The sequence below is a fragment of the Aphelocoma coerulescens genome, chromosome 9 (assembly GCF_041296385.1).
Source record: "Aphelocoma coerulescens isolate FSJ_1873_10779 chromosome 9, UR_Acoe_1.0, whole genome shotgun sequence".
Lineage (NCBI taxonomy): Eukaryota > Metazoa > Chordata > Aves > Passeriformes > Corvidae > Aphelocoma > Aphelocoma coerulescens.
In genome coordinates, this window is record NC_091023.1 from 21,641,695 (window position 1) to 21,668,797 (window position 27,103).

Genomic DNA, 27,103 nt, shown 5'->3' on the forward strand with positions numbered 1-27,103 from the left:
AAGCATGGTACCCTAAAGTTAGTCTTTTTCATTCCAATACAAAACCCTACCCTCTATGACTTAAATTCTTTAAGAAATTCATTTAGCTGTCCATGAATTAAAGCATCAGTGTTATTCACAGAAATAAAACAAAAACAAAAACAAAAAAAAAAGATAAACTCTTCTGTCTGGACAGCTCAGCAATGGGAATACCTGTTTCATGTAGCATGACAGCAGGCTCTTCCAGAAAATACCTGCCATGTCTTTGTATCTCATCCCCAGAACACAAACCTTATATTTGACAAAGAAAATTTTAAAATACTTGTTGTTGCTCTTCTGCCTTTTTTTTTTTAAAGTACATTCTCACATGTAATATGAATTGCATTGCAGATAGCAGGGATTAGTGGAAAGCTGAAAGCTTCTTACCAAGTACCCCAAGGCGATAGTTGACTGTGATGACTATCACATTCCCATAACTTGCTAGGACACTGCCATCATATAAATTTCCAGTGCCTTCCATGTAGGACCCTCCATGAATATACACCATCACAGGCTTAGGTCCCCCACTGTCCCGAATGTCTGGAAAAAATATTAAGACACATTTTATCTCAAGAAAGCACCAAAGAAGATACATGCAATATGCAATATTTTATATATATATATATATATATTTTTTTTTTTTAAATTTAGTGAGGTTATTTTTTTCTAGAAGTGTTTCTCAAGCAACATCTTTTACATAAGGAAATGGGCAGGTGGGCATAAGTGTTTCTTTGTGGCTTGCTCATAGCTAAAACTATTTTTGAAACACTCTGCAAAGCAAGGAGGAATTGAAAATGGTAACACATTTGCTCAAATGCAGTGAGACATTGCTCTGATTCTGATCCTGCTGAATTGGGTGTCTTCTACATAATGTCTACTAACATAAGTGTGAACTCATTTTGGCCGAACACTTCTGAAAGCTCAGTGCAGCTTTCTGTTCACTTAGCTAAGGGAAATCCAACATCTTAAGATAAACAAGATTTCTGCTCATAAATAAAAGTGTTGATTTCTTCCAGTCCACTAATTTGTAAAAACATTGTACAAACAGCTGTCTTTGGATGGGTCTGAAATTTGAGTTCTCAAAAAGTACTTGAAAGCTGTTTAACACTTAGACCTTGAATAAAGACTATTGATAACTTGGGTAGCCTGAAGGTTAAGATGCATGGGTACTTCTTAGTTTCCTAAATCATGGAAAGGGCTGAATATTTGAAAAAATAACTGCCTGGAAAAATACTGATAAATGCCCTCCCTGTATTCAAAAAAATTGTGAGATTCTCAAAAGTGACATCAAAGGCAGGGAACAGTTTTAAAATGTTAGAAGCTCTGCCATTCTCTCCGACAACAAAATTAGATACTGTCACACTGTTTTGAGTTTTGATTTAGGTATCCCTCCACCCCCAAACAGTCCTATTTGCAAATGGATGCATCTACTCAGAACAAAATTTTGAATACATGAACAGTGCTGCTCCTCACGAGGAGAATTGTTCCTGAGTACCAATTCAAAACAGTTAGTGATTTGTTTTTAAAAGTTGGGGTTTTTCTGTTGGATGGGAAATAAATCAGCTTAGGTGTAAATTTAAACTGTAACATCTGACTGAATTGCATTTTGATCTCATTTACTGGGTTCCTGCATCTCTTCCACCACCCAAATCATAGCATGCCATAATAGTCCCTCAAAATCAAGAAAGACAATAGCAAGAGAGCATAGGAAAATTTCCCAGTGAGCAACTGTTCTGAATATTCTGACTCAAAGACACTTTTTTTGTCATCATAACAGTATTCAAGTGACTTCCCTGATTGCTCCCTTCAGCGTTTGAAGAAACCTCAGATGTATTGTTTATTCCTTTGATTTGGAAGGATCTTAGTTATGAAACTTTCAAGCAAGCTCTCTGTGAGAATTGTTTCTGAAGCACTGCAAGGAGTAGTGAGGGCAGTTACAGTAAAAGCCCTGCTTTTGGGATTCGCTGGAAAACATCCGCACAGATGTGTCTGTTTGTAGAAAGCCAACTGCTGCTATTATTTTGATATTGATTCTAATTTGAGGAAAATGCCAGAACAGTCAAGATCAGAAATTGGATCTTCAATATTGGAAGTACTACAACAATCACTTCTTGAGGACCAAAAAGACGATGAAAGGTTGTGCATGAAATTGCTTGTATTGCTCTCCTTGATTGAGCTTTTAGTGAGGGCTTTCCAACATGCGACTTTCAGAGTGTAAAGCTACAGATATTATTCATCTTCATTGTCCATAGGATGGAGTTATGTCTTTCTCAGGTTTAAAATCTACACTGAGGAAAAAGTCTTTCCAAATTCATATACTGTTTTCAGTAGATGCTTTGTTTTTAATCTATGCTGCCTTTTTTTTTTTTTTTGGATACAAATATGGAAGCAATAATAAATTATTAATCTGAAATCACTGTGTGACTGTTCCCGGCAGAAATTGTACACAGTTAATTGTATGCTTGATGGCAACACAGGGGGAGACTGTCTCAGAATTCTTCTTTAATTAAAATTACATAGAATTACAGAGCACCAACCGTGAACAGCAATGAAATGTTGGTAGCACTGGCCTGTATATCTGGAAAATAATGCTGGGATATTTAGAAAAGAATGGGTGTCCTTTATCTGAGAAAGGAAGCACATATTCATGAATAAAATCTCTCTCTATAAGGAAGTTATTCTTTGAGTAATTTCTGTCTCTACAATACTGTTATTTTCTACTACTAATATCCTTGTAAAGATTACAGATCATATAGATAAAGGAAGGCCAGTTTTCGGCTCTACTTCTGTGCCATGTCAGAGTAAATGATGTGCACAATGAATTTTCCTCATGCTACTTTGCCAAAGTCATCAGTCTTAAGAGGAATCCCTCCTACAAAAGAAAAATTATGCATCTGTGTGTCTTGGGCAGTAATCTAGTGCTGGAGACATCAGTCAGGGTATGCAGCATTCAGCTGAGGCTGGTGGGACTTTGGGCTATGGATTATACAAAAGCTGTGGAACTCTTCATGGGAAGAAGAAAGATCACTGCATTTTGGTCAGTGGTTTCATATCAGTTGCAGCCTACAGCCAGCAATATTTGAAAGGTGCAAATATTCATCTGGGAGAGTGTTGTTTAAGTGCATATGTTATTAGCAATGGAGCTTATGAAATTATAAGACCAAAGGCAGAGAGCAAAAATATCAGACTGTAATCAAGAATTGATTCCTACCTTAAAACATTCCTCCATGAAAACTCTCATCCTTTAAAACTAAACTGGAAGAAGAATTAAGGTAATACTCTGTGAGGATAAAAATCTGTATTGGTATAAAAGTGGCAGAAAGATGCACTTTTCAAAAGTGACTATCAAAGTTAAGTGTCCAACTCAATGAAGTAAATAATTGCCATTTTTGGTACTCAGATACTTTTCAAAACCTGACCATAAATGATACATCTTTCATTTTTTCCTACAGGCTGATGTCAGTCCTTTTGGTGCATGTGCTGGAGGGGTCTCAGGACACTGTAGTTACACTTTCATATGCAGATTAATAACTATTTATGGATGCAGATTAATAGTTATTGGTGTTTGTAGCTCATTCTGAACCTGAAGATTTTAGGTATAAATATGGCATTTCTGCCAAGTGTGGATTTATAGGCTGATCTAATTTAGTTGTGTTCTGCACTTTTTTTTTGCTTTTTATTAAGTGTTGCTTTAATTAAAAATGGACACATTCATCTTTTCAAAGACATATGCAAGGATAGCACTGTTAAAAATCCTTCTCAAATTCAACTCAGTTCTGGTTTCAGCCACACAGAAGATCATTTTTGAGTGCTGTGATTTGTTTGGCTTTAAATTGCTAGTTCATAAAACATCTAAGTAGACCTTACTGTACAGCAGAGAATAACCTTATTTATATTACATATACATTAACTTTCATGTAATTATTTCTATTATCTCCTCTGTACCTTTCTAACATTTGTTGCATCTACTTTTTATGTCTCATCTTAATTGCGTTACAGACCATTTAGGAATAGGGCTTTTATTCTATGTTTGTGACATCACACAACAGGGAACCAGCTCTGGCTGTGAATATCAGTCACAATTGTCATATATAACAAAACATAATTATAGCTTCAGTCATTGGAAGCTGCTGTTAATTGGCCATGTGACTTAACAAGCATAATTTGCAGGGAACAACCAAAATGGGAAAGGAAGAAAGCCTACCTGAAGACAACTTCACACAAAAAGATAATTAGTTGAGCACCCATGTCACAAGCATTGCTTTTCTAGATGTGGCATAAAAAATTGTGGCAGCCTGATGCAGATTGTTAAGTAAATCTTGAGTTTTGAACATGAAACAGCCCTTCCACTAGAGCAGTGGAAAACTTTTAGGCTGGTTAGTGCAAAACCTGTGTGTGCCCTCCATAGAATGTTATGTGGGTGTCTGCTTAACTCTTCCTCAAGCTTTTGTTGAAAATATTTAAGTAGAGCATGGTACCAATCATTGCTACTCTTAATCATTTTAAAGCCTTTTAACAGCATTTGACCTTTCAGTTCAAATCCATCAGGTGCCTTGTAGATGCACTACCATTTAATAAAGTAGTGCACTTACTCCTAATATGCAAACATCCATTATTGGCACGTTTTTAAAATGAGATATAAAACTAGATGTACTGAGACTATTAAAGGAACTATTGAGCTTGTGTTAGGAGTTTCAGATATTTTCTGTTTTAAAATACAGCCTGCATCCATCAGGCTTCAAACAAACAGAATTCTCTCTGTTTGTTTTCCTATCTGTCAAACCAGGGGATCATTCTGTGCACTCTCAAACCCTTAACTACTTTTACCTGAATATTATTTGAGATCCTGATGGAAGGCTATATGAATGTATATCCTAGCATGAAAAACGCCAAAGCTTTTACATGTAAACATCTGGAGCAGATTCCCATTAGAGTAGGTCCTCAATAGCCAGGTAGGCAGTCATTTTAAATTATTAAAGGATGATGGTTAGAAATGCAAGAGCTGACAGACTCTTCACTGTACAAGTAATGCTTGGCAGTGCTGAAAGTAAAATGAAGCCCTAAAGAGGTACTTAAATTCAAGGTCTGTCAGAATTTTATTATCCATGTTTTCAAGTATTAATAACATCACCACAAAAATTTGACACAATTTGAACTGAGGGTCTGTGTGTAAAGGGAGAATATAATCAGCACAATTTAATGTGCAAGTGGGATTGGAAGCTGTACTTTGGAGTGAAAATCATGGAACTAACATGAATAGGTGACAGCAGGAGCAGGAATCATGAATTTGGGTACATGCATCAGTCAACAAGCTCACCCAAAGTGGACAGATCTGTGCTACCCCAGCCTGGCTGGCACCCATTAAAGGCTGTAATTAAGGCTGGAGCATGTGGTTGCTTTGCAGGGCAGACAAATGTGTTCTGCTGTTTGCTGATCTCTGAAGTCTGAAAACATGCAACCAGTGCCAGACAGAAAGAGCCTTGCTCCCCCTCTTTCTTCCCATGACAGCTGAAGGCAGATGAAATGCTAAACTTGGCAACCCAGGGTGTTTTATTACCAATGGAGGGACAGGGGGTTTGGAGAGCCTCAATTCTGTGATGTGCTCCTTTGCGCCAATGGTGCTACAGTCTGTTTAGTATAGGAAGGGATTTGCAGATGAATTCTGCATCATTAGCAACTTAAAATTTGAGTGGATTTTTGGCTTTTTTGAAATAAAACATGCTCTGGACCGAGAACTTCCTTCGGTCAATGAAGTCCAAAAGCCCACACAAGACAGAGCACCAGACTAAATTATCAGAATCATCACAGTCCCAGCCTGTGAGCAAACAGCAACATCTGCTCCTAATCTGTCTCCTTTTCCACAGGAGAAATTGGAAGGGAGGAGGCAAGAGCAGAAGCATCTATCAACTACAGTGCAGACCCCATTTCTGAGGCATGTATTCCAGCACCAGACATGGTGTCTGCATTCCTCAGACTTAGCATCTGTATTCTTCCTTTCTAAAAATGGAATAGCAGCATTCCTGTATTGCAGAGGGATGCTGTGAGGCTGAATACATTAAAAACTGAGAGATGCTCAAATGGCACTGGGGACTAAAGGAGGATTTAGGATTGGCAGATTGATGTGCCAGGCAAGGTGTGTATGATAGAGCAGTGGACGGGAATTCATTTGTGAGCAATCCTTCATGGATATTTCATGCAACACTAACTACTTAGAAGTCCAGTTCTGATCCCAGAGTACATTGGCTGGTTAATGATTTGTGTTGCCATATTTTAAGTCATGCTTAGGATTTCAGTGGATAGGAACTAAGGATGCATAAGAGTCACTGATTTTTGTTATGGCCAAATTAAATTATTACCTGACCAAAATTAAGACTAAGACAGGATACTAAGATTAAAATATTTTACTTTTTAAAACTAAGCCTTGTTTCCAGACTGGGGAAGGTGCACATTGTGTAACTGCTGAGCAATTTGAAGCTAAATCTTGCATCTCTACTGGATATTGCATACCTGCAGGTCAGCAAATAGGCAAATCCACCACTGCTATAAAAAGAAAAAGCCCCAGTGCTCAGTGGTTGCAAGTGCTTTTGCCACTCTTGTTTTTGGTGTCTGCTCAAGTTGTTCAATACTTACTGAAAACAGGTAAGCAATAGAAGTGTAGGCATGAAAGGGTTAAACAGAAACAAGAATGCATCCAGACTGGGGAAAAAAGGCATTTATATTGTTTCTGACTTTTCACACATTTCACACTCATGGAATTTGAAAACACCTTCATTTTTTAAACAGCAAATTTGGAGATCATTAGCTGGTAATGTGCACTACTGCCTTTGGGTCTTTTGAAAACAAAAATGAAAAATGATCTAATTAAGCCTGGTCTATTGGTTGCAGCACATACCATAGATCCAAGTTTGATTACTGATTCCAGTGCTTGTGCTGGCAAGGCTTGGACCACAATACTGTGGCAGTGGCATGCAGCAGCTGATGGGAGTAGGATTATTGAAAAGTGTTTTAAAATGAAATCTTCTAATCAAACTCAGATATTTGAGTGGCACAACACAAAATGCTCTCCAGACGTTTGCTACAAGAAGCTGTTATGGAAGATCTTTCTTCAGAAAGATATAATACAATAGACATGAGATCTCTGAATTTTTAATACAGAGACTGTCCTGGGCATTTTAGAAATCACTGGAAAATGTTTATCTATCATGGATTCTATGGCTATATGATACAGTTGTTTTGCACCGTGTATAGCCCAGTCTCCCTAATATTCCAATTTCATAATTCATTCAGTTTAGCACTTATTTTATTTTTTCCACAGCTATACATTTGTAGGATTTTACAAGTGCCTAAACTCTACCACACTACAAAAAGTGAAGGCTTTGATGGACAGGTTAGCAGAAAACTAGACAGCTAAGGTGACCCTTTGCTTGGCCTCTTTCCTGCTACTCATACCCAAATACATTATTACTGAGTTTGTGAACTCCAGTTCTTCACGTGCAACAAGTGCTAGAGTTTCAATACAGAAGAGCAGGTTCACAAAAATGCAGGACATCTGATCCTGCTCCTCCTCTGGGAAATGCAGGGTCTCAGCAGAGAGGGCTTCTATCAACCCAGCAGACACCCCAGCAGTATTGAGTGTCTAGTGATCATAAAAATTTAAATTTTCCCTGTCTCTCTGTGCCTCTCGGAAGCAGTAAAACTCTAATTACTGCCTGCACTCTTCTATTGGCATGGAAAGGAGAACAAAACTGTCACTTGTATGCCAGAGAAAATTAATCCCAGTCCTATAAATTACAGAGATTTATTAGTGCAGTAAATGTGCTTCTTCCCCTCTAGTTTGACTGCTGTGTTCTTACAGCCCTTCTTCTCTCTCCTGCAATTGTCAGAGAGGGAGACAGGTTTTTCCTGACATGGACACTTGTTCTCAGCAGACTGAGATCCCTCCTCTCATCTGATCCTACCTACTAAAGCATTTTGTGACAGCAACCACTCTCTGCTGAATTTCAGCAAACTGAGGAGTCTCTTTTAAGTCTGTCTAAGCAGAGAAGGATTCAACAAACCTAATGTCATTAGCATCTGTCTTGGCAATTATACAGCAATTTAGGAGAGGTATTAAGGCCCACTGGGTGAATAGCCCAAATTTCAGATGGTTTCTTAAAACATATTGTTAACACAAGACAGAGTAACTTTTGCAATGGCTAATTCCCTATCACAGATCTTTGACAATTCACAAGAATGTCCCTTGCAATATTCTGTCACAGACACATGGAAAAATGTCCTGCCTTCATAAAGCTAGGAGGATCTGAATTGTCAAAATTAGCTCTGAATAATTTGTGCCCTGATTTCAGCTGGGATAGAGTTAATTTTTGCACTTAGGGTGAGAATAATGTTGATAACACACTGATTTTTTTAGTTGCTGCTGAGCAATGCTCACACAAAGGCAAGGACTTTTCAGCTCCTCACTCCACCAGCAGGTAGGCTGGGGGGACATAAGAGGTTAGGAGGGGACAGAGCCAGGACAGCTGAGCCCAACAGGCCAAAGGGATATTCCAGATATTCCAAACCCTATGGCATCCTGCTCAGCATGTAACCTGGGAGGAAGCTGGACGGGGGTCACTGCTCAGGAACTGCTGGGCATCGACCAGGGGGCATGAGTAGATGCTCTGGGCACCACATGTTTGGAATATTCTCATTTTTTTATCACTATTATTGCTATTATTTCATTTCTGTCATATTAAAATGTCTTAATCTCAATTAATAATTTTACTTTTTTATTTCTTTCCCCATTTCTCTCCCTCAGCCAGCTGGGGAGGAGTGAGTGACTGGCTCTGTGCTGTTTAGCTGCCTGCTGGGTTAAACCACTACATGAGAGCTTTCAAAGGAGATTTTCAATTTATCAAAATCATCAAAACTTGCAAATTTTGGGCCAGCTGGTGGGCTTTCATTCATATGCTTAACATCCAGATCCAGTAGAGGATCATAAATCAGACATAAGATTGTGACAAAAACTGTGTTCAATTATTGGGTAAGAAGTTAAATGCTCATGTTTGCCTTCTTAATCTTTCCTGAAAAGACTGTGTGCTTCTGTTTAAGTTAAATAGTTGATGTTCTGTGTGATGAAAAACTTCTTAATTAAGAGCTTTTCAGTCTACAAGTTGCATCTTAGTATCTGGCGAACTTCCCCCTGCCACCCCAAATATTAACAGAGAAGCAAGCAGCAACTCTACCAGTCCTATATGGTAATTTGTTTTTACCCATTGACCATAAAACATACAAAGTATGTGTTTAAGATTCTGAATTCTGAGGCACATCTACTTGAAGGGATGAGACTGCTCAGGAAAAGAGCCCCTTGTTACCATTTTCTTAGCCCTGAAAAAATATCAAATCTGCATATCTTCATGATCAACAAACATAATTTATGAACAGAATAATATGCTTGACATTTCAAACTTTTGATTTTACTTGGTAATATGGCTTTCTAGGGGTCAGCTCAAGCAGATCAGCATCTTTGTATGCTTGCAGAAAACAGAAGAGATCAGGTTCTTTTAGCTTTAGTTTAGCCCCACAGAAGCTCACCAACAGGCAATGCTGCCTCCCTTCCGGAGGGAGGTGGCGTAGCCTTTAATTTATTTATATGTTTTCATGGCAGTGTAAATGCAGAAGGGCTGGCATTTGGGGATATTCAGTTGCTTAAGAGACACTTTTAAAGAATTTTCTGTATTTTTCCTTTTATAAACACAACATTTTCTATGTTTATCAAACTGAGATCAGTCAGTGAAAAAAAAAAAGAAACATCTTTGTACTTGGTGAAATACATAGGGTTAGAAAACATGCAAAAAGGTGTACAGAGAAACTTTAAAAGAGTGTTAGTTTAAATAGTATGGACAAAATTCAGTCAAAAGGTGGGATGCAACATATCAAAAGTCCATTTCAAGAAAACAAAAACCCTCCTTTTTAAATATTGTTACTGTTTTGTATCAAAACGTAGAACTTAACAACATTCTTTCTTTTAAAAAATTAAAAATATATATGTATAACAACAAGCAAGAAGACAAAACACATCAAAAATGGGAATTAAAAAAACAAAAAAACTCTTCAAAAGAAGACAAGAAGTCAAAAAAAGAGGGGAGAAAAAAGATTTTCAGGGATCCTTGTCATGCAAATCAGTTTGGCGGCAAAAAATACCTTCATCTTCAGCACCGTCATTATCACCTAAATCATCTGTCTGTTTCTTTGTAAGGGGACCTAGGATTAAGAACGGAGAAAATGGAGGAAAAAAGACAATTCAAGAATATACAAGACTGAGGAAAAAAACAGTGAATATTAAATTCCCACGGACGTTTCAAGAAAAACATTTGCAGGGAGGGAAATCTTACTTTATAACAACCCATTTTTCATTAAGTTTTTCTAACATTACAGCAAAACCTTCCCTAGGGGGTATGGCTATTAGAAACATCTAGCACCAGAATCAGAGAGTGCCCAGTGCCTTATTGTTTTTAAATGAAGAATCAAAGCTTGTTTACTAAAAGCATACCCCACCATACACTGTATTTATCCACTTCATTTATTTGTTTTTTCCTGTTGCTGTTATTAGGAATAGTGGAGACAAGAACTGCCAAATTACCCCTTGCATTTGATGCAATAAGGTGGTTAATAAAAGTCTCGACAGTTGGTTAAAACAATATATTCTGTCAAATGCTAATTCACATTTCTACATTCAACCATTTAAGCTCATGCTTTAGATAAAGATAAGCACGGGTTTGATTTTTTGGGTTTTCTGGCACATTTATCACATTCTCTTTTAAATAGAACTGTGGATACCCTTGAAACCTTTGACTACCTGCTGAGATACTTGTAAAGAAACATGAAAATCCATATGTAAGCCAGAAACAAGAGTGAAATCCCAGACCAATTGAAGACAATGACTATTGCCATTGATTTCAATGGGGCCAGGGTCTCATGCATAAAGGTTGTATTGAATTGAAATTTTAGCTTGGGCAAGGCATCCAGGTTCATAAATCCTTATCTCCATAAAAGGACGATGAGACAAAATTCCTTTATGCCCAACACCTGATCATTATTAACAAGTATTTATAAATTTATCATATTTTCAAGTGGGAAAAATTCCCACTCCTTTACTGAGTAATAAAAATATACACCAGAAGGAAAGTCAAAGGCTGTTCTGAAAATATTTCCATGTCATATATTTTACACACTTACGCACAAACAAAAGACAGTTGGAACTCAGCATTATCTTTCCTTTTTTTTCAGAGCTCTCTCATTTCCATGACATTCTGTAATTTGCATGCGAAAAAGCAATCAGTACGAACACAGGGCTAAGTAACAAAAAAGAGAAAAAGCCAGCCAAGCACAGAGTAAAAACAAGAACTTCCTCATGCATAAAATAGCAATAGACAAAAACAACAACAAAAAAAGAGATGAACACTATGTGTTGATATTTGCAGTAGATGTAGGCAAGAGACATGCATTAAATCTAAGCATTGTGGAGTATTAAAACATTTGTATTTAAAAAGCTCTCTCTCTCTGTTATTTTACAGGGTATTAGTCATTCACCATTAAACTTGTCATTTATAGGCAAAATACCATGTATTTGAGTGATGCATTTTTTAAATAAAATCATAAAATGTTTTTACCAGGTGCATGGATTTAAGAAACAGAAAAAAACCATGAAGTACCATGAGATTTTAACTGTGAATGTAGGAACTGGACCATATTATTGAAAACTGAAGCTCAATACCTTAATTCCTACATCAGTCAGGTGTATAGTTTTTAACTCATTCTAAATACAGAATGCTAGAATTATACCTCATACATAAACCACAAGCATTTGTATAGTCACACCTGTAACAATCAGTCTGTTTAGTAGAAAGCCTTGGTGATGCAAGTTTTTCCTACTACACATCCTGGATCATCCTGGATATAATCTTTGCAATATTTGGTATGTGGATATTATGCCCTAAACCAAACACACACACTCAAATATCTCTCTGCCCAGCATTTTCATACCATAACAACTTTACTTCTAAAAGAATAAAATTAGAAAAATGAAAACTCTATGCAAAGAATGACAATTTCATGATGGGTTTTCAGCATAGAGAAAAGGAAGAGAGAATTTAAAAATAGTAAGAACTATGTACCTCAGAATGGAGATCCAGACACAAGCAAGGATATATATATTTATATACACACACACACATACACATTCTTATTGGCTTCTTTTACTTTAGATTTTAAAAGTCACCAGAAAGAAACAAAGTAGCATCTGGAAAGACAAACAATGCACATTTCTCCAAATAACTTCCATAGAGATGGGCAATTTATTTTCTAGATGAAAACAAGACAATGCATGTTACATTTTTTTAATAGCTGGCCTTTCAGAGGTATTTTGTGTAGGTCATGCTTCCAGATCTCAACTTCATTTACAAAGTGCATCAACTGTCTCAGTGTAAATGTCTGATCTCATACCATTTCTCATTTTACAATATGGTGAAGCATGACTGGGGCTAGCTTTAAAAACATCCTGGATAATTTCCATGTTTATACTGTTCTGAGGTTCTCTGAAAAACATTAAAAAAAAAAAAAATTAGACCATCTTCCTTAAAATCATAGAATTGTTTAGGTTGGAAAAGACCCTTAAGATCTAGTCCAGCCATTAACCCAGCACTGCCAAGTTAACCAACTAAGCCATGTCCCCAGGAGCCACAGTCACACATCTTCTAAATATCTCCAGGGATGATGACTCAACCACTTCCCTTGGCAGCCTGTTCCAGTGCTTGACAATTCCTTTTTGCAAAGGGGCTGACCTATTTTTAAGTTTTCCTAAATTAAACATACTTTTTAATATAACTGTAGATCTGTTTCACAATACAAGGGCTCTGCTCGCCACATCCCCCAAGCAGGAGGACCCGTCCCTGTGAAGGCACGTGGCACATCCACCAGGCACCACTCACAGTGGCTAAGAAAGAGATGAGATATTATTTCTCCCACAAGTTCACTCCAGTCTGCAAATATATCAGACAGCATTTAATACATCTTCAACAGATTTTCTGCTTCCTGCAAGTACAATGCTCTAAGAAACCAAGAAGAGTTTGGTCCTGATGTAGCAGTAATGAACCTCCTTATACTTCATCTAAACATACAGGGGTGCTGTGAAGCTTAATTTATATTTGTTAATTGCTGGGCAGTCCCTAAAAGAAGCATCAGCTCAAGACCCATTGTGCACAGGGCTGTCTAAAGGGGCAACATCAAGGGGTTCAGCCTGGAGTACTCGGAGAGGAAGCAGAGCTCTGTTATGAGCTGTGTTGCCTGTTTCATGCACAGATGCTGAAGACACTTTCTGGGGTCATGAAAGTGGTATTAAGAGAAGCTGTGGATTAGAATTCCACCCCTTTCAGCAATAACTCTCATTCTAAAATCAGTAAGAAATGGCTTTTGCTTCTGATTCTCCAGATAACTGATTACTCTGACGAACAGCCTCGCTGTGTCTGTATGATCATAAAGAAAGATTGATGTTTTGAGTCCTCACACAGGAAAACACGCTGAAATCACAAGCAGATAAACAGAATAAAATCTTATGGCAAGAACCTACAAAATGTAGCAGCAATAACCTTTTTAAGTAAAAATAAATCAGAACTAAAATTACTTAGTAGGTGTATAATTTTTAGACATTTTCTGCAGCTTTCAATTAATATTCTACAGATAGTTTATGATTTTGTAAATTAAATGTATCCCTCAACTAGGTTTATTTCTTTAGCACTTGACTGTTTATTCAATATATGATTCTTTAGGGTTCTTCCATCATTTTAATATTCTTTTCAGGTAACAGAAACTAATTTTAAGAGTATTGATACTAAAGCATAATGGACTATGAGCTAATGAAACAAAAAAGAATATTTTACAGAATTATGATTGCCAGAAGTCTTTTGTCCCCAGTTACTTTTCACTGTTGTTCTAATGTAACCTTCTCTTCACCTTTTGTGAAGGCCCAATTAATCTCACTTTTAGAGCATTTCACTTTTAAAAATGGGCATCCGTTACAAAAAGAGGATTTTACTATATTTAAAACAAAAAACCTTCAAACAAATAATGCTACCTTACTGTGCCAGCCTAAATTTTAGCTAAAGTTTATGTAATAAATATTAAATATCAACAAAGTAATCAGGTACCATAACTAATGGGGGGAAAAGAGGATACTAAAGCCTCTAGAATGCTCATGCAAAGATGATTTACTTATCAAAAGGCTCTCTAAGGTTTAGTCTCATTTCGTCTCATGTTGGTGCATACCCATAACTCTCATTAATGCTAATGGAAAATTAGACCCCTAAGTCACTTTAAAAAAGGGAAAAAGTGATTACTGCATTTTATGTTTCCTAAAGGCAAGGAACAGTCTTGCTACAAAAGCTGAAGAAACTCTGTGTGCAGGAGGCGCCCCTAACGAAGCCCATACCCGTTTAATTTAAAAATAGTTCTTACATTATTTAAATTATTATTCAAATATTTATTCTATTTGTGTTGCAATCAGTGCTAAGGCACTAGCATGACGCATACTTAGACCTTGATAATGACTACTGTGTGCTTGCAGACGCCTTTCCTTTGCTCAAAATAAGAGAAATAACACACCTCCTGTCCAGTTACCTAAAGAGTAATTACACACCCAGAAATAAGTAAATCCAGTCATATTAATTCTGGTTTTTATCATTCCCTTTGATGAAGGACTAAGGTACTTTAGCTCCCAAATACATTAAAGCTGATTATAAATTCTCTCTTTATGGGCTGGATTCGGCAGAAATCATCCGTGGCCTTTTGGACCGCAGGCGTGTGGGAGGCTCGGAAGCTCTGGATGTCATTAGCTCTTTGGCCTGGGAAAGCTATTCATCATCAAATAGAGTCACACTGCAAGTTGACACCATTTTGTAAAACAACAGTGCAAATCCTCTAAACTTAATAAATCAGTGCTCATGTATACAGCCATTGTTCTGGCCAAAATGTTCTCCTTCAGTAATGAGGAAAGTGGGGAAGAAAAAAAGGACCTTTTACATTAGGTTAAGTAGGTTCCATGGATCCAGTAATTTAGAAATCACCATAGTAATAATTATTCTTTGAGGTGAGGTGAGGTGTCTGCTCGATGGAAAGGGGAAGAGATGAGGCTGAGGCTGACTGCTGAAATGATACATGTAGAAAAATTCACCAAGTGGGTTGCAACACTGTGGAATATAATATTACATATTTATCTTTATACTTATCTAAGTGCCCCCAACCAGCTACTTCTATTCCTTCTTCATTAGACCATTTCTTAATTAAGCATTGAAAATCTGTGAAGTGAAATTGCCTCATCTTTTTAGACCCTACCTTCAGTTCCAAATATAAGATAATCAATTCTTTGTTATTTCTACCATAATTTTTGTGCAACAGATTCTCCAACTAAAAAAAAAAAAAACAATTTGTGTTGAATTATCACTGTCTAGCAGATGTTAGCTGAGACACAGTAACATGTTGTACCTATCTCCAGTTTTTAATTTAAAATAAATTAATGAAGGGTTATAATTAACAATCTTCACACCTCAACATTTTCTGTGAAGAAAAATCAAATTCTTATATGTTGAGATTAAAATATAACTCTCTCTATATATACATATATACAACCATAATGACAAAAGAGAAAGTTACAACACAATAGTTATCTGATGAATAATTTTATAAAGTCCTCTTCTTTCATTTAAAAATTAGAAAGCTCTCAGCAAAAATAAAATAATTAGGATTCCTTAGAGAACACAAATTTGGAAGGTACAAAAGGCAGTTGGGTCTAAGAACCACTTAAATGAAAAAAAAAAATCTCTTTCTATTGTCATACTTTGCTGTAACAGACAAAACAATCTTTTTATTACTTTTTATTTCCCTTTTTACTGTCCTGATTTCACCACACACTCATTCCTTTCCTTGTTATTCACACACACTCCCACTCATTAAATTCCTTTTATTTCCATATTGCACTTATTTGTAATATTCATACTTATCAGCAGGGCAAAGCCCTGGCCAACTTTGCTTTTTGATGGCAACATTTGCATTCATGTTTTAACAACAAATGATGGCACAAACCTCAGTAGTTTCACATCTCACTACCTGATTTGTGATGACAATCAAGCTCTGTAATTAGAGCTGCAAGTAACTCAAATTTGCATCTGCAAGTGAGTGACAGGTACAAATTGAACCCACAAAAGGGTTGCCAACTTTCTTTGAAAATTTACATGTATAAATGCTTTGTCACTAAAGAAGCTATTCTGACACTTCTAGACTAACTCCTGCTGTGCCTTTTATAACAGCATATTGCTGAAGTGTCACACAGAAAGAATATCTAATCCCAAACCTTTTTATTCACAAGATTAATCACACTGGCTGGATCTTGATTTCACTTAAATCTGAAGGAGTTTCATTACTGCATGCTAGATATGTGCGAATTTAAATAAGATTAGAATCTGGGAATGTCAGGAGAGCTTCACTCTTCTGCTCCCCATTTTGGATACAACCTGAAATTCTCTGTATTCTCGGAGGTGCAGGCACTTTATGTTCACATATCCTGAGAATAGGCCCTTGTTAAATCCCATTCCCTTTGAAATAGGTCACTCTATAAATCCAATTCCAGTTCTAGGGGCTTTTGGTTCCATGATATGCCTTGCATGGAGTCATGCAGCATTCCAGGGAGGGCAGGGTAAGTGCAGATGGGTGGGTGAGAGAGACCCATCCCCACAAGAGACAAGTTCAGCCCTGGAGGCATCCAGGGTGAGCTGCCTGCTAAGCCTGGCAGGCTTGGGATGAACACACAGCTCATGGATAGGATGGATGTAGGATAAGGGAGAAGCTATTCAGTGGAAGAGCCAACAACCTGGGAATTATTCTTCACATCCTAACTTCTGAGACACTCCAAGTTTGGCTCCAGCCAGTGGAAAAAAATATGCAAGGGAGGGGAAAGAGGAGTGACATTTATTCACTCTTTTTTTCCCAGTGGAAGTAAGGGATGGAACAGACACTCAGGACAAAGGAATGGGTGTCCCACCCATCAGAACCAGACATGAGAAAGAGTGTTTCAAATGGCCAAGCCTCTGCTGACCGAGGCTGGCACAGAGAAGCAAAGCCCATGCCTTTAGCCAGGTACACGACAGCTGGAGTACTCCTGAGGTGAGGGATGGGCAGGTAAAAGGCATGAAAAATGAACGTTTTAAGCTGTTATATTGGCATTAACATCAGCATTTACCACTCCAGTGCCACCTCATGTGCTTATGTCACAAGTTCATGCAGCTTTTACCATTTTATTTGCATTAATAATTCATGTTGTTTTACAGACAGTCGTACTCCAGGGTGACACACTGCTGTAAGGAATTGAATGCAGCACTACATGGCTGGGCCACCACCTGAGGTTTGAGATCATGAATCAGTGCTCCCTCTCTACAGGTAATGACTACAACCCAGACCCTAATGAAGACTTATGGACATGCCTAACTTTAAGCCTCTGAGTAAGTTCTCTGAAGTCAACAGGCTAAATCCAATAATATTAAGATAGATTCACTACCATTAACAGAACTGCTCTATTTGCATCTGGGCCAGGAGGTCAGCTCAGGGGTAAAAGATAAACAGACATGAGTACCCCAAATTTCTAACTTCCCTCAGTTGTTCTGTGGATAAATCTAATCAACAAATAGAATTTAAATCTCTTGAACATACTACCAAAGCTCTGCAATGAAATTAAATTCTCTTTTTATAAATGCATTGCTTCTTAGTCTGTGTGCATACAAATAAAATTCTTCATTCATTTTCCACAGCCCTCATAATCAAATTGCTTCCTAATTTTAAAAAAGATATGAACTTGTTTTAGACCACAAGCTTATAAAAATTGATCATATTTAGCTCCTGCGATAGAACTAAAGATTTGTAATTTTAAGATCCAAATTTTCAGTTCCCAAAGGAAGATTTACAACTGCCATTAACATATCAACATTAATCTTCACTTTCCCTTGAAGATCTCTCTAGCATTGTCGTAATAATTGAAAGTCAGGATGCAGTAAGTGCATCCTTTGTATAAGGACATACAAAGACAGCTGAAAAAAACACCACCAATTTGGGCGAGCTGGTAAGGTTTGTTCTACTTTTTGCTGCATTTTGGGGGGAATTTGTGTTATTTGGTTTCAGACAGGTAGGGTGGGTCAGCTACAGCAATAAGATACTTTATGAAAAAGCACTCTCTGCTATCTCTTAACTTGTATTTTAAAAAAATGTATAAATAAATATTATTTCACTTTTTATTTCATTGTCATTCTGTTCTCAGCCCCAAACAGCAACTGGATAAATAAACTTTTTAATCTTTCTCCCATATCTGTCTCTCTGGAAAGAAAAGATCCCAGAACAGCAGTCTCAACAGGTGAGATCACTTTGGGAATCCTGCACAAGTAATTTCCTTTGCTAGGGACAACCCTGGCTGCTGGAAAAACCTTCTTCCTGACTAATTCTGCTAACTGCAGGGGCTGGTGTTACATCAGCTGTATGGGTTTGTTTATGGCACAGCTGAGCATACAGTCCAGCTCTCTCAAGGCCCAGTTTCACAGCCCAAACAGCAGAGCAAAATTGGTTTTCATGTAACCATGTAATTGAACATTTCAGAGAAAATGAAGTTAATTGTGCGTAATATTTTCATATAGCATTTGGAATGGAATAAGTTCTCCCACCCCTCTTCCCAATGTACTTCATGTCATCTGGTTTCAAGGCACATGCTTGGAGCTGTAGGTACTGCAACCTGTGCAGTATTTTACCATCTAGAAACCCACAGTCCTGCAACCACAGGCATCATGAATGATATGCAAGTCTCATTTTCTCAATTTTCTGAATGAGCCACCATCAGTGAAACTTGACTCCAGTTACCTCACAGAGCTGAATTTCTTCAGAAAAGTGGCAAAGGGGAGGAGAACGTTGTTTTGTACAGCGATCCAACCGTGTCCTCACAAACACTCAGCAGATGGAGGGGCAGGGAGTTTAGAGGTAAAGCTCTTGTTGATCACCTTTTCAATGCCCTTGTGCTAACTCTGAGTCATTTCTTGCCACATTTGGAGTAGCATAAAGAAAATCTGATTCTACAGTGAGAAACCAAGGTGAAGGTTGTGTATTCTGAGTCATTCCCAGCAGGTTAAACTAGGCAGAACTGCACCCTCCCGTCATTGAATGTCAAGACTTGTCTCCAGCATGAACCAGAACTTCCCAGTCTAATGCTGACGCTGGTGCCTAAGTCACAGCGTTGGTCCTTGTTGGTCTCCTGTGATCTCAAGGGCAGAAATAGCACTACTGATATATTCCATATATTTGCACGTACAGTCATGTTCAAATGCTTTAAAAAACATTCACCCAACACAGTTTTTTCCTGAAAGGTGGAGGTGGCTGATTTTCCTTTAGTTATATATGGCTACATAAATACATGTGTACACACATAGACACGCAGGCTCTCCTATGCCCCTTTTTGACACAGATTTCTACCAACACTTTGGAAGCCCTGAGCAATACTGAAATAGAAACACATTAAATATATTAATACTGATACTAATAAGCTGGTGTTCAGAACTACACTCTTTCCATTAACTTGGATCTCAGAAAGAATAGAGATACTTCAAGTCAAATGCTTCTCCACTATTTGAAGCTTTCAAAACATCCTTTAAGACCATTTAATTTGGACTGTGGTCACCAGCTTTTAGAAATATAATTATATCTGCTCTCATTACCACACCTTTTGACAGAATCAAAGTGCATAGCTCTGAGAAATGGCGATGGGAGAGTTGAGGGGACAGCATTTATGTAAAAGGCTGTCAGAAGGAAAGTGCCTGGCCTCACTTATCTTCTCATATTTACATTCTGTATTTTTAGAAGAGCATAATTTTAGGCAGGAAGTCTCAAAACATCTCAGCAATGGAGCAGTCACAAAACCAGAACAGCACAGCCAGCACTTGAAGATTAGTAGGATCAAATACTTGTCATAAGAAAAATCATTTTCATTTTGACATGTTTTCAGTGTTAGCACGGTACCTGTTTTGAAATTTCAGTTGACTTGCTCTGCATGTTATATTAAGGATTCCCAAAAGAATAGAAAAAAATCCTTATACTGAATGGAGCATGAAAGGAAATCAGCACATCACTTCTAATCTAGCAGAACTCCCAGACAGGCAGTGATAGTTGGGACCACATATTTACACAGTTATTGTCGACTCCTATATGGACAGAAGGCTCAAAACCCTTCTGGTAGAAACTTTGCCTTCATGCTTTCTGTTTAATAATTGAGTATCTTAACACAGAAGCTGGTGAATAGAAAATGATCATCAAAATAAAACAGATCTAAAAATGTCAAGTCCAGAACTACAATATATTATTTACAAAAAGCATAGCAAATTTAAGAGCAAAATGTCAGAGTAGCCCTTGCTTCTATTTTCACAACAGCCACTTAGGTGAGAGTTGACAGGTTTGGGACAATATGACATTTCTAATTCTTTATCTGCTGACAATAACCTTGCTCTCTGGAGAAAGGCAACAAAAATGCAGAGCAGATAAAGGCATAACATTTCTCAGCATTGGACAAAAGGTACTCTCACTTCTATTTTTATTTATTTTCCTTCTCAGAAGCCAGCTTTCTTAGGAACACAGTATGGGCACAGTTACCAGCAGTTTAATGCAGACTAGTGGGATAAAATGTACTTTCTTTTCCCTAAAAAATACTGATAAATTAAATAAACAGTATGCACTACTAAATTATAATGATCATCCAAGGTTTCATGCATGGGTCCTTCTGGTAACAAAATCAGTAACTAAATTAAACATGGCCTTTTGCAAGGACTACACACACAGCAGCTACCTTATAACCACTTTAACTCTTTAGTGATAGTTGTTAAGGTTGGTTTGTTTAGAGTGGCCCATGGCATCTTCTGTTTAGAATGTTTAAAAAAAAAAAAAAAAAAAAAAATAATCAGTGAGGAATAATTTTGAGACTGTTTGATCAAACAGCCCTTAAGATCCTTTCCCAAATCAACCAAAGTTAGTGAATAAAGTATCACAGTATCCTAGCTCCATCCTGCTGAGCACAATGAATGCCTACAGCAAGCACAGCAAACTACTGGCACCAGGACTGTACTTCAGACTATCAAACTACCAAAACCACTGAGGGCAGTGAGGATTATTCCTGTAACAGACAGTGAATGGCCTGTTCCTATGGGGCAGCAAAGATTGTCTGTGCTGTTGGGTCCATAAGCAAAAGCAGTCTGATTCTCATTTTCACTTCTCCAGAAGTAATGGTTTCCATACTAGGAGGCAGAATTTAAAATTTACAGTTTTGCTGTACAATTAGTTAGTTTGTTAGCATCGTGGATTCAATAATGTTTGGCAGTGTTAGATTCATTCCAACTCTTTAGCTAAGGGATTATTAACTGAACTGTAAATGCAGGGTATTTAATGTAGACAAATGGGAACAATCCAATTAACTTCAATTGTTTCTGAGAGCTTTTAACTCGTGCCTTCAGAGATATACATGCACTGAGTGTATATTAACATTGTGATTTAAGTGTAGGAGAAAGGTTTAGAAATGCATGTAGGCATAGATGACTTCTACATTTTTTTGCTAAAGTGAGAGTTAAAAAATAATTCTCTTTCTCCTGGGATTTTCTGTGCACAATTTGTGTGGAGAAAGACTAGATGCAGACAGAATATTTGAAAACAAAAGAAAAGGAACTTTGTACTGATATCAGCTCCCAAAAATAAACAATAAACTGTGTTTACTTGTCTTTTATTGGTGAAACCTGGTTTCCTGGAAAACACACCAGCCAGCATTACAGATCAATGACATTCAGTGAGTCTCTTTGTGGTAAAAGATTTGTAGAATAGACAGAGAGTTTTGTCTTCTTCTGCATGGTTTGTAGAAATGGACAAAACATGAATGAAACTGTCCATTTAACAGAAGGCATTTAATAGTTTCATACTTTCAGAAAGTGCTAAAAAGTAGAGTTGATTTATATTTCAATGTAAAGCAATAAACCAGCTTTGCAATTAGTATTGTCTGTAAATTAAAAGCATTGTTATATAAAGTCATGGCTCACTGTGTGTTTGGAGGTTCCAGTGCTTGCAGGCTGAGCTAGGCCATATCCTCAGCTTGGAGCTGCTCTCAAGGAAGTTTCAGAGCTCTTCCTCAGCCACTCTCCTTCCCCTTTCACTTCACCCTCTGATTCCACCCCAACCCAGTACATGACATCGGTATAAGAGCAGCTCTGGCAGATTTCCAGCTGGCTGTGGATTTCAGCCAGCTGTAACCCTTTCTTGCAAGAGACTGCTTCCCAAAAGCAGATGTGTGACTGACATTGGTGCAAATCCCACCTGAGCTGGCCCTCCTCTACTCTGAATAACATACACAGAAGCTTAAATTCCAGTGATGGTTGTAATTCTGTTAAGAGCTGGAAAAAACGCCATGAGAACTGGTTTACAACTACTCAAAGAACCTGATGCATGCTGCAATGAAATCCATTGTTTTCAGCAGTGTCAGTGCATTCTTTGTTTTCTAGGGTGCCCTACCCTGGAGCTTCCACTGTAACCACAGATGAACAATGAAATTTATGTCACAATGTGAGCAGAATGCATTGGCACTTCATTAGTTCTTGCTGTGACACACCCAAACTATAAGCACTAAATGCAGCTCCCCACGGGTGAGGTAAATAAGCAAGGACCATGTTGATAACAGACTTTAACAAACACAAACCATGTAGACAATACAGCCCACATCACAAACACCTTCCTGCAGATCCCTCCAGCTGCTGGCACCCTGCACACTGGTGCACACCTGCACCACCACTCCTCCAGCTACTAGGAGAGGTTATAGCTGGCTCACACAGCCAGCCACGTGACAATGTCTTAATCTGGAGCTAAATCCCATTACTGATTTCCAGAAATGAGAACCAGACAGACATGGGTATTGAGGAGTGCACATCCCTCACATGAAACACTATTTTACTTCATTTCTTGCCACAATCAATTCTACACTTTTATAAAATTAGTTAGTTCATTGTTAATTTTTTTGTGGAGTCCATTTCATGAAGACAGGAAGAACTGAATATAAAGTCTCATTAAAATGAGTGCACTGTGTAGCATCACACCTATATAGTAGTCTGATATTCTATTGTCTTGAGCAATTAGTGCATGTCACTGAAAGCACAGATGGGTGATTCAAATCAGTGTGTGTCATATGCAAAATTCACAGAACATTTAAAGTCTTCCAACTAGTTGCATCTGTCATATCTATTATGTCAAATATTAAACTGCAGAGTCTATTTTGGGTTTCAAGCTTGAAATAAAGATCCTCCCCTCCCATCATCCTTCAAAGTAAAAATAACACTACCTGTAAAGGGAAAACAAAATATCTAGAGCCCTACACCTCTTTGGCAGCAAGAGGTTACATTTGCATCTGTCTTGTTACACCCACTTGCTCAGGCCAAAATAACCTCTCATTTTATATCCCCCTAGTAAAATTTCTCACTTGAAAAAATGTTCCAATTTCATTTTGCTAAAAATTTTCCCCAAAGTTTCATTTCAACTTTGAATTTTAATTTTCTTAAGAAGAAAATGATATATTTAATGGACCACAGCTGCCTAGAAAGTATGTATTTGATAGGCATACAGTACTAATTTGGAAAATGAGTGTGATTTACTTGATGAGTCACAATGAATGTCTGTAAATATGTATCCAAGTTTTTTACTAGACTAGTAAGCTGTATGACATAGAAATCGTTCTTAAAATACGAATATCTTCCCAGAAGAAGAATGGATACCAACGTTAGCAGCTCCATCTTCCTTACCACTTTCATGATTTCGGTTGATGAGGCACAGAAATAAGATATTGTCTGAGAGGGCAAATATCGAATGCAACAGATTTTCCCAATTTAACATTTTGTAGAACAGAAAAAACATGGCATGCCCCTGCTGCAGATGAAAGAGCAGCTCCATTAAAGCCAGGCCCCTTAGGCACTTGCCTGGCTTTGAGCAATGGGAATGGCTCTGGCATCCTGCAGCACAGGTCTGCTCTCTCTCCTTTGGGTCCTGTAAACCTGTGTTCACCTGGCTGTGTGCCAGGAGGAAACGTGAGGGGCAGGCAGGCTGGGAGAATAAGGAGGAAAAAAGGACATGGACATGACCGCATCTGAGCGTGACAGAATCACAGAAAAGGTCAGGGTGGAAAAGGCCTCTGAGATGGTCGAGTCCAGCCTTTGACCAAACACCACTCTGTCAGACCCTGGCACTGAATCCATGTCCAGCCTTTCCTTCAACACATCCAGAGATGGTGGCTCTGCCACCTCCCTGGGCAGCCCATTCTTTTCTCTGAAGGAATTCCTCCTAATGTCCAACTTGATTAGGCAGTGAACACAGATTGCTTAAATCACTACCTGGCAGGACAAATCAATCAGGTTTCCCTCTCAAACTATTCTGAGGAAAATTGTGCAGAACAATTCTGGTAGAACCACAACCCTTTGGATTTCCTCGCTTTCAATGTGAGGAAGGAAAGGAGGGCACTTTGCATCAAGTCATCCTCCATCTAACAAAGACATTTGAATAATTATCGCAGCGCGTCGCCAGAAATACAACGTTTCAAACTCAAACCTGAAAACATATCTATTGATAGCATTAATTTAAGATAATCAGGTGACTAATTGGGTGACTAATAGTGCCAATGAACAGAAAAAGAAGTTGAGATTGTAATCAGAGGCAAATCTCAGCTCCTAAAAAGGCACTAGGCAGAACACTGAACATTATGCCATAATGATCACATACTTGCTTATTTGCTAATATAAAAGTCTGAAGTGTTGAAAATTAAGAGAAAGTATGTTTTAGTACTATCATAACCCATCAAACCATTTTAAATCTGTTGATTTTTTTTTGTCTTCGATTTATAAAGAAAACAAACTTTCCAAAACATTACAACTCAGGCTCAAAGGAGGCATTTCTTTGAGCAGTTTCTCATAGAAAGTAGAATAAGGAAATGAAAATCACCTCATGTACCTAAGGCAGGTTGTACAGATGGGAAATCAAGGCTGCAGTAATAGTGTGGCAAAACATTTAAGACATAAGCATTTGAGCAGCTTTAAATACACAAGTAACTCCTGTGAGCACCATTGGCTTCATCCTGCTTACATGAACAGGATCTTCTGAAAACACTTCAGAGAAGACAATTCAGAGAAGTCTTAAAATGTACTCTGCAGAAAAGTATAGAAAGGAAAGGAGATCTGTAGAGAGTTGCCAGCTGATTTCTTTTAATTATTTTACCACTTCTGGAGCTTTTCAGTCAGGTTAATAATTATACATTACGGTGCCTAAAGCTCTGTGTAGACCTCTCTAAAAAATAAATGCAAAGTTGTAAAATTATACCTTAATCACATTTTTTTTCTTAAATACTTTGCAGAAGCAGAGACTAAGTCACTGCATAGCAGCAGAATGCTAGGCAACCTAGAAAAAAAATTCCAAAAGAACTAATTAAACTTGCTATCAAATGCAAGTTAATATTTCAAACTATATAAAATAATTTCCCCTTTCTTCTTTCTGTGGTCTGATAGCATAGTAATCTCTTCCAGTGTGCAAACTCATGGGAATAAAATCGCCATCACTTTTAACATATTAAAAATCCCCACACCTACTGATATGTAAGTTAGTCAAAGGTTAATTAGCATCTGTGAAAGGGAAACTGCAGATTCTCCAGCATCTTTTGAAATAAGTTTGTTTTTTGTTTTTTTTTTTTTAAAAAAGCATGAAAAACCACAATTGGATGAGTATTAGAAATGTGCTACAAGATTATTTACTTGTATGTCAACAATGATTGACATAGTCAAGAAGCATCACAGGAACTTTGGGTCTAGTGTTAAATCTGACAGTCAGTGAGATGACAAGCCCTTGCACTGAAACCCTGGAGTTGCATTTACAACTCCAGATCTGTTTTAGTAATCCATGACTCCCTGGTTATGTAAAATGCCCCCAAACAAATATAAATACAGTCTTTTCTAAAAATGAAAAAGGCAGAAAGCCAGGACAGGGCCACATTACAAAAGCAAGTTGCAGTTATGCCCTACTTTACAAGGCTAAGTGGAGATCACGTGGCTCATAAGCCTTTGGTAGCCTTTTGTAAAAGGATGAATTTCTGTTTTGCTGTGTTTTCTGAAACACACCCCACAATCCTAGGTCAATATTTTGCTATTAAAAATAAGTAGTTCATGCAGCACTCAGATATCTGAGATCATTGCAGAAATATCACAGACACTTAAGCATATATTAAAATCATTTTTCAGAAGCTGTTGCAGCATTTTATTTTTGGAAGAGTTAAAGGATAAGAGCAACCTTAGATGTAGGTTTCCTTTGGCTTTGGAGGATGAAAGGGATTAACGGAGGTCACAAGAGGAGGATGGAAGAAGAAATGGAAATAAGAGTACTACTGGATGTAGCTTATCCTTTCCCTAGGCAGTGGTTAGAGGTGTCTACAAGAGGAAAGCAGATTGAGTACTTGCTGCCTGTTCCCAACAGTTATTCCAACAGCAGGATGAGTACGGTCAAAATGGGATTTTCCTATTCTCCTTGTTAAGAGTAAGACTAAAGCTGGATGTCCTTTATACAGAATTTGGTTTAGTGTAAAAACTCTTAGCTCCTTGAGGCTAAGAGTTACTGGAGCAGCTGAGTAGGACTCATGTTCCTTGTTTTATTAGGGGATTTGGAATAAAGCTGAGAAATGTTCATCATGCAGCTATGTGCTGTTTCTTTGGAGAGAGCATATATTAAAAAGTTGATTGCCAGTATTCGTTGAGATTTCTGCACCGAAAATTAATTGGATTTACAACAATTCAAATTATTATAGACAAAGAGATTCTGTGATTCTACAACAAGTAAAGCAAAAGCAAAGCAAAACAAGGAATTCACTGCTCACTTCCCCTGGGCAGGGAGGCGTTCAGCCATCTTCAAGAAATCCCAGCTCTGCCAGGGGTAACGGTGACTTGGAAAGACAAATAAGAATGAATCATGTTCCAATGTTCCT

General features: G+C 37.7%; 1 protein-coding gene across 11 annotated transcripts in view; it reads right to left on the reverse strand.

Moving 5' to 3' along the window:
* NLGN1 (neuroligin 1) overlaps positions 1–27,103 on the reverse strand; it is a 428,954-nt gene that overhangs the window by 194,114 nt on the left and 207,737 nt on the right. For 10 of the 11 annotated variants that reach the window (XM_069023952.1, XM_069023951.1, XM_069023950.1 and 7 more), the window contains 2 exons: positions 10,201–10,260; positions 406–558 (listed from right to left, as the gene is read on the reverse strand). In XM_069023952.1, coding sequence (XP_068880053.1) covers positions 406–558; positions 10,201–10,260 — 213 coding nt within the window. Of the gene's footprint in view, positions 1–405; positions 559–10,200; positions 10,261–11,235; positions 11,310–27,103 lie in introns of all 11 variants that reach the window. The other variant, XM_069023953.1, reaches the window with a different exon arrangement.